At 36.7% G+C, this 12669-nt stretch overlaps 1 protein-coding gene across 5 annotated transcripts in view; it reads right to left on the bottom strand.

Annotated features, from left to right (window-relative positions):
- TRAPPC8 (trafficking protein particle complex subunit 8) overlaps nucleotides 1-12669 on the bottom strand; it is a 52617-nt gene that overhangs the window by 12885 nt on the left and 27063 nt on the right. For all 5 annotated transcript variants that reach the window (XM_014256240.2, XM_014256243.2, XM_014256248.2 and 2 more), the window contains 11 exons: nucleotides 11795-11989; nucleotides 11475-11605; nucleotides 10287-10361; nucleotides 9466-9592; nucleotides 8274-8431; nucleotides 7060-7502; nucleotides 4287-4434; nucleotides 2920-3016; nucleotides 2396-2464; nucleotides 2235-2275; nucleotides 468-653 (listed from right to left, as the gene is read on the bottom strand). In XM_014256240.2, coding sequence (XP_014111715.2) covers nucleotides 468-653; nucleotides 2235-2275; nucleotides 2396-2464; nucleotides 2920-3016; nucleotides 4287-4434; nucleotides 7060-7502; nucleotides 8274-8431; nucleotides 9466-9592; nucleotides 10287-10361; nucleotides 11475-11605; nucleotides 11795-11989 — 1670 coding nt within the window. The remainder of the gene's footprint in view (nucleotides 1-467; nucleotides 654-2234; nucleotides 2276-2395; nucleotides 2465-2919; nucleotides 3017-4286; nucleotides 4435-7059; nucleotides 7503-8273; nucleotides 8432-9465; nucleotides 9593-10286; nucleotides 10362-11474; nucleotides 11606-11794; nucleotides 11990-12669) is intronic.

Here is a 12669-nt window from a genome sequence, read left to right as displayed (position 1 = left end):
ACTATTTAAGATTCATAACACAGAATTACTGACTGCTCCCTAACTTAGGTGGAATATGCTGTACTGATCAAGACTTAGAGGCTAGAATGACATATTTATGCCAATTTCCACTGCTTCAAATGAGACTCTTCTTCAAAGCAGACTGGGTCACTCTTAACAGGTATGTAAGATTAAGCATTAACAAATCTCTTAGTTTAAGATTTTATAATTTTCTCTTTTAAAAGAGAACTTACAAGAACTGAGTGAATCCAGAGTAATGTAAAAACATTTAAGGACACGTACTACAGTAATAGATACTAAGACTATCTTTGCTTCTTGCATCATTATAGTTCATTTGATTGTTTTCAGAAAAAAAAATCACCCATAAATTTCATATGTATATGCCAAGTTCAGGATGCCACATGAAATTATTTTCTGACCATAATGTTTCATGTTCAAATTACCACAAAGGCTACAACCATACATACCTTCCACAGTACCACAATGTTCAAATCAACTTCACTGCATCTTTGTATCAATCTGACGGTTTCATCAAAGGATTGTTTCACTGCCCTTTGAGATGCATGAGTGTGAGACTGCACATGTGTTCTTTTAAATTCAGAGGATAAGCTTTGGAAAAAGAAGTCTGCACAAGGACTGGCTGAACTTATTATCTACAAGAGAAAAATAAAGAAGGAAGTGTTCAGAACAGGATGCGAGCTGACTCAGGTTGCTTTAACAGAGCTTATCATTGCAGCATTTCAGTTCCATTATCCCAGTTGCTTCCCTTTGCAAAGGTACAGGATGCCAGACATCTTGGTTTCTGTGCTTGACCCATTAGAGATCAGCCCTATCTAAAGGGTAGTACAGGGAAAACAGAGCTATAATTTGCTAATTTAGAACTGTAAGTACAAAACTTGGAAATAAGAGCTTTGATTATTACCACAAAGCAGCCTACTGTGGCATATCAAGTTTATTAGAGAGAGCTAAAGCATCCAACTAAGTCACACAAAAGTAATTTTTGCTTCCGACAAATGGCACAAAAAGTAATTTTGCTAATATTTTCCTCAGCTTAGCTAGAATTATTTATCTAAGTTAGGAACATTTACTTTGCTAGCAACAGCAGAGATAACAGATTGCACAGCACATCCCTATAGATACAAGGCACAAACAGAAGCACTGTGCTGTCATGTGTACAAAACTCTTCCAACACCAAAAGCCTGGTGAGCAAACTGGATTTTAAGAGCAACAGCAATGATAATGTGCACTTTTGGAGACAACAGAATAAGTAAGCAACTTTAGCTTCGCAACCCCTCTCTTTCAAAACTTCTAGCTTTTCCAGAATTATGTTCTTGCAGAGCTGCTAATCATTGCACTAACAGAATGCTAATACCCAGGGAGAAAATCCACTTCTGGAGCAACTGCTCAGAAGGGAGGACACCCTCCCCATCCCCCCACTGTAATAAAATGTTCTCCAGAAAAGCTAAAGTTCCTGTAGCTCAGATTCCAACCCTAATAATGCAGAGGGGCTCATCTACCTCAGAGTTTTAGTCCTAACTTCAATTTATATGCCTATGAAATGAAATGGCAGTGAATAGGTTTTCTTTGGCTTTAAAAGCTGAATACATACAGGAAAAACATATGCTCACCATAAAATAAGCAATCTGACATTCAACAGATTAAATCCACTATGCAGATTTCTGACCTAATGTAAGTGGCCTAATTTCCTCAGGTTTTGGAAATGCGTATGTAGTACCAAGATAATTTACTGAAAGAATTATTCAGTATATGTATGTTTAAAAAAAGATTAGAAGAGCATGATAGTCTAGAATCCTAAACTTCCAGAAAAGTCAGACTCCTTGAACTCACTGCAACCTCCTGTAGCAGTTTTGAAATTCTGGGATTGACACCCATTGGTCTTCCAGTTTTTCAAATATGCTGTAATTAGAAGTTTTAACCTATTTTACTAAAAGTATAATTAAGAAAAATAATCTGTTATCTGCAGGCCTTTACTAGAAAACTAGATGGCTAGGATATATTTAAAATAACTACTCCTAAGAGCTGAAAAGGAAGGAAAAGCATTAGCAAAAAAAGCCAGCATTGTAATGTGATTCCAAAGTAGTTCAGCTGTGAAGCTGGGATCCTAATAATCCTGACTATACACCAGCCTAGGTTACCTTGCCACTTCTTTGTCCTTTCACATGACAGGGACACCTTACATAAGACAAAATACGCGGTTGGACCCATCCACCTACCTGCTCATTTCCAAAGACAATATCTGCAAATGTGTAATTTTCTAAGGGATAAAAAGAGAAAGCACTGCTTTAGCATCATGAGAAGTCACAATTTCAGCATACAGTATCCAAAAGAGCATATTTTTTTTAAAAAAAGTTACCACATTCAGGATAGAACTTACCTGCCGAGTTTTTGCATCTCACTGCTTTAAAACACAACTTTGCTTTCTCTCTGCTAGCCAGTTTAGTATCTGAAAGTAAAAGGTGGTAAGATATTTTTTTTCACCCTAAGCATAATCACAGTTCCTTAGACAAAAGTCTCAAGTCTTGGACATTCACAAAAAGGAAACACACTGACGACACTCAACATACTTCAATCAGGCATTGCAACAACCAATCAGGCACACAACACAACCACACTTCTTGTGAGGAGAGTTATCAGCCACCCCAGACATGGATTTCTCTACATCACAGAAATAATTAACCTGTAAGTTAAGCTTGTTTTTAAAATTAATTAAGTCTGAATAAATTATCTGTAAATATACATTTCTTGAAATATAACAAAAGAAGGGCTTTAGTATGTTTGAAATGGATAGTTTTTGGAAACTAATACTTCTGAAAGCCAAATTTAGCTCCTTGTAAGATTCTTCTGTTTTTATCAGCCCTAAGCTAGACTCGACATCATTTTTGTGATAAAGATACACACCTTTGTCTCCAGAGATGTTAACAGATTTTTGAAGCTTCCAGTGCTTGCTATTGCTTGAAACTTGCACTATATGAAATTCCTTAACACCCGTCTCACTCTAAGGAACAGACAAAAGTTATGTCAAAGAAAACCAATCACAACTGTGATGTGCTAAATTGCACAGTAAGTGTTCACTGCAAGGTGGCACTGTAAGAATCTTAACTCATTATTCACACCACTCATAACACACAGTACTTAGAGACAAGGAGGGATTTAAGACCCACTGTAAAGTAAAGCAACAGTCCCAGATCACAGCAACTTCCAATTCAAGTAAACAAAGCCACACAAAGAAGAAATAAGGATCCCACAGAAAAAGACCCACAAGCTAGTATTTTAAATTAAGAACAACTTTAACAAAAACTAGGCTTTTTAACTCCAATGCAGAACACTGTCCACAAAGTTACTTAGTTTCTAGGATTACTGAAGGAGCATTGCTATATCATAAAACCTAAAAACTGAAGATCTATTTTAGCTTTACATATATACATAATAAAATGTAGCTTTTGGAGTTGGCTTCCTTTCTTGTAAAGAGTGAGGTGGTAGTGGAAAAATAAGCCTCACATCGTTAACTTGGTAGGTCCTTCATATAAACATTCCTCCCTCCTCTTAAAGGAGTGGACAATACTCAGTAAATGAAGAAAAAAACCCAGGGTGTACACACCTTTAAAAGAAAACAAGAAATCAGCTCAGTGGTTCCATTACCAACTAAGTGTCTATGAATTCTACGAACAGACAATTCAGTTACCTTGCTTTGTGACTGAAAAAATGGGAGCAGCTTTACCAAAAATGAGTAAATTTAAATTAGCATGGTTTGAGAAAAACTGAGTATTTTCATTTGCTTTCGTAAGTCAACAGATCACAACAGACATATCTATATTTGGATTATATTAGCCAAAATGTTTTTATAGTTTACTGATAAATGTAAACACCAACTTCCTTCAAGTTGGAGCTTAAATTTTGACTTTGACATTACCACTAATTCTACCAGTGTTTTCTCTGAAAGAGAAACTTCTGAAAGGTTTCAGGGGACAGACAGCTCTGAATGAGACAACCTTGGAAGCTGCAATCAAGAACATTGATCAATTTGGAATAAATCTTCCTAAAAACACTATGAACTATAGTCTTGCAATATGATTAGTATAGGTAACTTCCAGAGAGTTAGGATATAACTTCATATTAATATTCTTTCCAACAGAAATTGAATGGTCAAATATGCAAGGTTTTGGGTTTTTTCCTTGTTTGCAAAGTTACTGTAGAAAAAATTGAGTCTTGGTTCATATCTGCTGAGCTTCAGGACAGTATTATTATAAATACAAATAACAACTTACAGTATTGATATTTTCTACATCCACAAAGAGCAACATATTGTCCCCTCTGCCTTCTTCATCCCCAAGTGCATTACTTCTGCAGACAGTAGCCCGAATGTGCAGAGACCGGCTTGTACAAATAACTGCAGTGTGCCTTAATACTCTATGACTAGGAAAGGGAAGAAGGGGGAGGAGAGAAAAGAAAAAAAATACATTTTGAACAACCAGGACTGCCCAGAACATGACATCAAAAAATTTACCTTTTATGTTTGCCAATATTAAGCCCATTAGACAATTTGTCCATTCCAACCACCAAAGATACACTTTTCACTGAAGATACCCTATCAAACCTACTTTATTTTTAACCATCTTGCTGCATGGGTAGGTGCTCTTTAAACACACAGTCTCAGCCATGTGAAATATAGGAGAAAAAGGTTCAGTTGTTATCATAAGGAAAAATACTTCAGAAATGTTTCAGATGTAAGTCAACTGGCAGAGTGAAAGCAAATAGACATGCATTGGCACACAGATACCACTAAGCTATTTAATGCCATCAAATGCTCCAGAAAACAGTTTCTGAGTAAATAAGCCAGAGAAAGACCACTACTTAGTCATATCGCTTGCCATAAATATTTACTAAAAAGCACTTAGAATACCGCTGCATTCAATAAATTCTCCTGAAAAGAGAATTAAAAAAAAAAAAAAAAGAGAGAGAACCAAACCACTGCTACCCTGCCTTTTCCCAGGCATGCTCAACCTCCAGGACAGCAGTCCCTTTGTGAAAGTTATCGTCCTTCTTTTCTAAAGATGAATACAATTCCATTCTTAGACACCATCAAAACACATGATCTTTTTCCTATGTAGAAGTTTTTAGTTACCATAACTTCCACTTGGAAACATTTTAGCAGCATGTAAAAAGTTAGATAGGCACTACCTACTAAATATGTTGAAACACCCTGTGACACTTGATTTTGGGAGGAAAAAAAATCAGTGGCTTCCTAAACTCTACTTCAAAATGTCACAATTACAGAAGAAACTTTGAAGTTTTACAGTTAATATTCAGATATACAGATACCTATATAGCTTTCAAGCACAAATTACATCATTTTCTGAATACTTAAAAGCTATGCACAGTCTAAAAAGAGCTCTCTTACACCAGAGCAATTCCCTTAAGTTCCCCTCAAAACTTCAGTACAGTCAGGAACAAGTACATTACTCAAACAACCCTCTTCCATCTCTCAAACACCTCTGTTTCTGAATACTATGAGTTGTAGGAGGACAAACTCCCTATTCCTACAGACTAGATTAGAGCCAAATGAAATGCTAATTTTGGTATTTCAGAAGCTACAGAAAAATATAAACCAAGGGTGTATTCACATGACTTCAGTTTTGAGACTATGCTACTGATCCACTCTCAACCATCTTCAACTTACTCTGCTTTGGTTTACACTGAAAACCAGTCTCACAACACATAAACTTTGTTTCTCTCTCAGAACTAGCCTAGAAAACAAGCTTCAGCAACAAGAAGACATTCAGTCCATCTTACTAGAGTTTATCTGTAGCCTGGTACAGACACCAAGTGTGCAGGTTTAGGTTGGGACTGTTAATTTTCTCCACAGTAGCTGGTAAGTGGTCATGTTTTGGATTTGTGCTAGAAATAGTGCTGACACAGGAATGTTTTTGTTGTTGCTGAGAAGGGCTTGAACAGGATCAAGGCCTTTTCTGCTCCTTACCTCACTCTACCAGCAAGCAGGCTGGGGTTGTACAAAAAGGTGGGATGGCTGACACCCAACTGACCAACAGGATACTCCATACCATATGGTGTCATGCTCAGCTGTCACCCTCAAATTAAGCCTTCTGATCTTGTTTTTCATAGTTGTAGCTACTTTCTCAGGAAAGTAACTGTAAACATAGATATTCAGGCATTCCTTCTAAGAAACATCTTTTGATGGAATTCTGCATGACCGTGTGCTTAGGAAGGTGGTAACTTAATTTTCCAACCCCTGGCCATTGTCAAGTATCTATAAATATATTGGAGTCAAAGAATAAAGTCACAAGTTTTTGTTCCTAAAGGCAGTAGTGTGAATCATTTTGTGTCCTCTAGCGACATTCAGCAATAAAACTAGGGAGAAAGAAAAAGCACGGCCTGATGACTTATTTTCCCAAGTAATCATTACACATGATGAAGCCCCCTCTTTTCTGAAAACCTGCCTGCCCAGAGGAAGTGGTGAATTAATTTCTTGGGGTTGCTTTAGCTTGTGACATCAAAGTTGACTGTGGAATCTCTCAAGATGGTCCAAAAAGGAACTACAGAACAGCATGCAAGTCCAACTTGCAAACTTGGTATTTAATCCCTCCAAAGAGAACATCTTTCATCACAATACAATTACTAACCAAATTTTAACTAAGAACAAAATCTTTCATTCAAGGTAGACAAGATTTTGTTTTATAAAATGTAGAAATAAATTAGGTTATGATTTTTCACCTCAAAGATGTGGTTCCAGAGGAACAAAGTTTATTTTAACAGAATTCCATTAACCCTCCTTCTATTAAATTATTTTAATAATTTAGTATTTACTACTTCAAATAAAGCAGCGTAGGCTACACAATTTCCTATGAAAATTAGATCATATATTAGAAAAAATTCTGCTTAAAATAGCAGATAACTGGCCATTTTCACATCATCACAGCAACTGAGAGAAATTCAGTAATACTTTTAGCATTACAATCACAGACTCACAGAATCTAATGTGTCTAATAAGCACAACAGAAAATGTAGATTGGGAAAACTTACCACATTTTTGAGTGCTTTTTAATACCTTCGTAGTAAAACAAGAAGTTAATTTCATGAACACCTTCTTCATCTGGTCCCCGTAACCACATTGGCAGCTGTACTGAAGCCCCAGGAAGAAGAACAGCATCAGGAAGTGGAACCTGTATTACTTCAGGTGAACCTCCTGTACCAACCCCAAAGTCTGCAGAAGAAGCTGAAGACAGCAGTGCTGTTCGCACTGAGGTAGGATCTGTCACAACGGTCTTGTAAGCACTACAGTTCTCAGAAGCTGAAGGACTTAGTGGCGTTAGAACAGCAGTATTTCCACCAAAAGTGAAAAATTCTGGATGCTTAGAAACAACCTTCAGTGCAGTAAGAGGACACTTGCTTACATTTACAAATTCTACATATGCTTTTCTGATTTCTCCACAGAGAAGCCCTGTAGGAAAATTTATAAAGAACACCTGTATGGGAGAGAAAAGGAGAAAATAAAAACCTGAACACTGAGCCAAGTTGGGAATGCCATGAAAACATCCATTAACACAAACTATACTGCTGCCTAGAGCTTCCAGAGGGGAAGTGAAGAGGGAGATTCACCTGAAATCCAGTGATCAGACATGTGGGAATGGCTCAAAGCTGCACCAGGGGAGCTTTAGACTGGACATTAAGATGCATTTCTGTATGGAGAGGGTGGTCAAACAGTGGAATAAGCTTCCTAGAGAGGTGGTCAATGCCCCAAGCCTGTCACTGTTCAAGAGGCATTTGGACAAAGCCACTAACATACTGTAACTTGGTCAGGCAGCTGGACTGGATGATCACTGTAGTCCCAACTAGCTGATCCATCCCACTCTATAGGGCCCTGTCATTAATCAGTTACCCACACAATTTTAATAACCCTAGAGCACCATATTTAAATTAACTAGCTAGAATAACTTTCCTAAATGAATGGCAGGCAAGCAGAAAAAAAAGCTTCTTTGCCTGTTCCCTGTTCACCTTAAAATCTGGCTACCAAAGCTGTTGCTAACTAAAATTCTGAAGGGAATACATCAATTTCAGAAGGATACTAATTTTGAGGCTTCAAGTTTCAACTGAAAAAACCCACTGAAGTTTGTCATTGACAGATCAGAAATTACCTGGAAAGATTTAGGCGTTAACAAAATCCAAGCTGTCGTTGTTAAAACTACATTTATAAACTGTTATTTTCTCAAAACTGTCAATAAGAATTAGTTACATACCTCCAACAAAGGCATTTCTTCTGTAATAATGGGATCTAAACGTCGATCAGGTCCATATTTAATCGATGTTTTTTCCTCTTTTGTGTTATTAAGTCGAGGTCCTTGGATTTCTAAATCTTGTCGTCCTCGTACAGATAACCCATTGGAAACAAACTTTCCTGAAAAAAATTTAAAAACTTTTCTTTAGTTGGGTTTTTTCAAGTAATTCCTGACTTTGTCTCTAAGAAATGATCCAAAGTTCCCAATCCAATCTTAAAAGTCATTTTAGTTTTTGTTACTGGGCCCGTGCAGTGTTCATTGATTAAGCAACATCACCAACAAAGAACTATTCAAAGTTTACAGTCACAAAACACATGGTTAGTTCAAGTTCCAACAGCCAGTTATCCATTGTGGACTTATTCTGCCCTTCAATAGTTTGACTACAACTGGAAGGGAAGCGGCAGACATACTGCATGAAGCTGATGCATTTCTTTCCTTTCCCACTTTCTGCCAGGGTAGAATAGTCTCTTAGAGGATTATTTCCTTTAAAGACAGCCACCACTCCCCAAATTGTTTTTATTCAAAAGGTTTCAGCCTCTAGATAAACAAGTTTCTGTTTCTTTCAGATACTTTCACATGTTTTAATCTCCATTTCCTCTAACAACTAAATTCTCCATGTGAGAGAATTTAGAGAGATGACTGATTCAACAAAACAGATCAAGTAGCATGCGTTCAATTGCCCATTTATATATTAATGTAAAGGAAAGAATTCAAGATGCTAAAAAAACCCTGCATCAGCCAAATTTAAATTTTGAATCTATAAAAAGAACTTATATGTAACATTTAGACAGGAGTTGAAAGTTAAAGCAAAAAGATGAAAAAGAAAAATGAATGGCAAGAAAGTCAACGAAAGTTTGTATAAATTCAACATGGCATAGATGGAATATTTACATTTTGATTTTTTACCAGTTTCAAATTTTTAACAGATTTAAAAGGAGCAATAAAGTATGGATATGGCATCCTTCCTCAGGGGATTCCTGCAAGAGTCAATCTGTTCCTTTCCCATTTCAGCTGTTTCTCTTATTTCTACATCCCTACCTGATGGAAGGCCTTGTATCATGGCAAACACTAAACACTGGAATTCAGTTCTACTCTGCAGAAGCCATGTCTCTTCCTTCCAGAAACACACAATTTAAGGTAATAGCACACTTACCTGTCTGTAATCCAACAGAAGGATCTATCCCATCTAACGATACAGCACCTTGAACACTGCCAAGATTATAAACGACTCCCAGAATATGTAGCTCCCCTGTTTGATGGGGAAAGAGCTTTAGTCTTGCCTGTGGAGATATGTTAAATTTTTGTTGTTGTTGCTACTAGAAAGAAGAATTATTACAGTTAAATGTCCAATTGCTAAACACACTCACAGGTACATTTACTTTATAGCTACGTCAGATACAACTGCAACAGTAAATATATATCATTTACTAGGTTCAAAATTTCATACACATGGAATTTACCTAACCAGTTCAGAGCCGAGAAATGTTCGTTACATTAGGAAAAATTCTTTAAAGTCAACTTTTACTGTGATTAACAGGGGCAGAACCACAGAATGATGGAAGCTGGAATGGACTTCTGGAGGTCATTGTGCCCAAATTGCCTGCTCAAGCAGGACCATCTAGAGCCAGCTGCCCAGGACCACATCCAAAGGGCTCTTAACAGCTCCAAAGATGGACACTCCCACAGTCTCTCTGAGCAACCTATGCCAAGTGCTCAAGCACCACTACATTTACAAAATAAGTGTTATAAATAAAGTTATAAATGTTTCTTGATGTTCAGGAGGAGCCTCGTGTACCCACTGTCTCTGGTTCTGTCACATTTATACAAAGTGATAGGATATATGAGGTACTGGAATTTCTGATTCAGTCATGTGTTCTGCCAGTATAGCATGAAGTTCAGATCATAACAAGTCTGAAATGCACACTAAAATTCAACACTGAAAAGACTATTTTTAAAACAGAGTATAGTACTTACCACTTTTGTCTCCTCACTATTAATTAAAAATTCTGCTATTGCTTCAGTTCCTACCATATCTTCATCACACGTACCCTGAAAAGAACAAACAGCTCTTTAGATACTATTACTCCTAGGTAGAAAGTGTGTCATAAATAATATTTCCAATACCCTTCCTTAAGTGCTCAAGGAAAAAAATCATACAAATTTCCAAACAGTTAGGAAAAGCAAGTGCTGCATGCTCAGCATCTCAGCATTTATGAATTAAAAAAGCAGCTTGAGAGCTCAGTAAACATTTATTTAGGAGAAATTTAAGATTTAGCACTATTAAACTGGAACCAGACCAAATCTGTTTCACTGATATTCACAGAAGTACTTATCACACCATTAAAGTAGCAGTTCAGATCAGAACTGTAGGCAAAGTGTATGGTAAGCCTTGAGATTTAAACTATGGAATCATGTGGAATCATGTTTATAACTCTGGTAAATACTTACAGCACCTTTAGAGATCATTGTGTTCCCAATGTTTTGGCCAGGAAAACAAATGATTTAGGCATTTACCGTACTATTCAGTATTAAAACCTTTAACATATTTAACATATTAAAACCTTTAAAACCTGGATGTGACAACAATCCATCAGAGCTTTTTCTCAGCATTAGTTGGAGTATTAACTTGAACAGTAGCACAACACGAACAGTAGCACAATAGCTCATCTAAAGTATTCAGAACATTAATTTTTAATACAACAAATTGTCATTTCTCTTCTAATCAAGATACCAAGATGTTTCTGTGTTATACAAGCAGTTTTTCAAAACACACATTTCACTATGTACACTAGCTCAAATAAGAAAAGGGTATTTGATAACCTACTGACACTCATACTTGCAGGTCACAGCTAGAGTGATCAAAATAGATGTAGTACTCATACAATGAAGTCTTGGAAGTATTTTATTTTGCATTCAGCTTTACAATACACGTTACAATTTGTTTGTTGACTTGGCTGCTTTGTGCCCTACAGATCTAAGAAAATCTAGCCAGTATAAAAATATCAGTAGCTAGTTTTCCATTGCCCTTTTTCTTAGTTTACATTTAAACCTTTGTGTTTAATGTTTATACTTAAATGTTTTCGTATTACAGAATTTTGAACACTCAACATATACTCCGTACCTGCAGCTGTTTGGGTTGGAAAAGGATGAAGCTTCCCTTACCTGTTCTTTTGTTTCTCCATCATGCTTTGCACTGAAGTCTTTAGGTTGAAACTTCCACAGCAATGAAAGGTCAGTCAAAAGAAGTGGAACTTTCAGAGGGTTTCGGAAGGACACTTCTACAGTTATCGGTTCTGTCAAAAAAGTGCAAGAAAATAATGACAACAGGCTTTCCCCATCACAGTCTGAAGGCTCACCTATCTCAGAGTATTCATATACAAACAACCTACACAAGAATGTTGGTTCAAATCTGTAATAAGACAGGAAATATTAATACAAATTTATCTAACTCAATTTCTGAAGTGTAAAAATCTTGACTTTACCTTCTATCACTGCAAGAGGAAATTTGGAGTTATCTGAGTAGCGATTTAAACAGAATTGTGTTGGCTGAAAGTTTGAAGGTATTGTTCCTTTATTTATCACAGACACAACTTGCTCCTCGAGTTCCTTCCACTGTTGTGATGATTCTGAGTCATATTCCTGATCCAGGCTTACATGTGTAGCTGCCTGCTTTTCACCTGAGGAGAGAAAGGCAGTCTTAGAAGGTGAGAAGAGCAACGTGCAACAGCTGCATCAGAGGGTTGCACTAGCCATTTGGTAACTACTCTTAAAATATTTTAAGTTCTAGGTTGGTATCATTCTTATGCTACAACTGATTTAAAAAAGTGAAGTGTAGTACAGTTTGAAACACACCTATGGAAGACAACACTGAGAATAACTTGAGTACAGTTCAATTTGAATACCATGGCATTCCAAGATTTTAGCACGATGCATGGTATATTCAGGCTACAGATCATTTTTACTTTGTTACAGACTGCAACCACACAGTACAGCCCTGGTTTATGTAAGAATTTCCACTCAGCTTTCTTTATATTCAGGAATCAGAGGGTTTCAATATTTCATCCTAGAGGAAGTTAACTGTAAAGCTAATTTGTAGCATTGCCACTGGTGTCCAGTATTTGCTACAGCAATAAGAAAATAAGAATCCCTTTCATGTAGTTCATTACACACTTCTATTGAAGCTTTCCAGGTGAGAAAAACAGTGGTAGTACAACCACATACTCAGATTTTGTATTTACACAGGAAGTCTGAAAACATCCAGCAAGTAGGTATTAAGCTCAAGCTCTTCTTTTGAAATACTTTCAAGTCACCCAGCCACTTTAGTTTTACACAATGACAGACTTAAATGGCACCAACT

This window comes from Pseudopodoces humilis, chromosome 1, assembly GCF_049639895.1.
Source record: "Pseudopodoces humilis isolate 2021_Gansu_Grassland_sample_001 chromosome 1, ASM4963989v1, whole genome shotgun sequence".
NCBI lineage: Eukaryota > Metazoa > Chordata > Aves > Passeriformes > Paridae > Pseudopodoces > Pseudopodoces humilis.
This window is presented reverse-complemented; position numbering and strand designations above follow the sequence as displayed.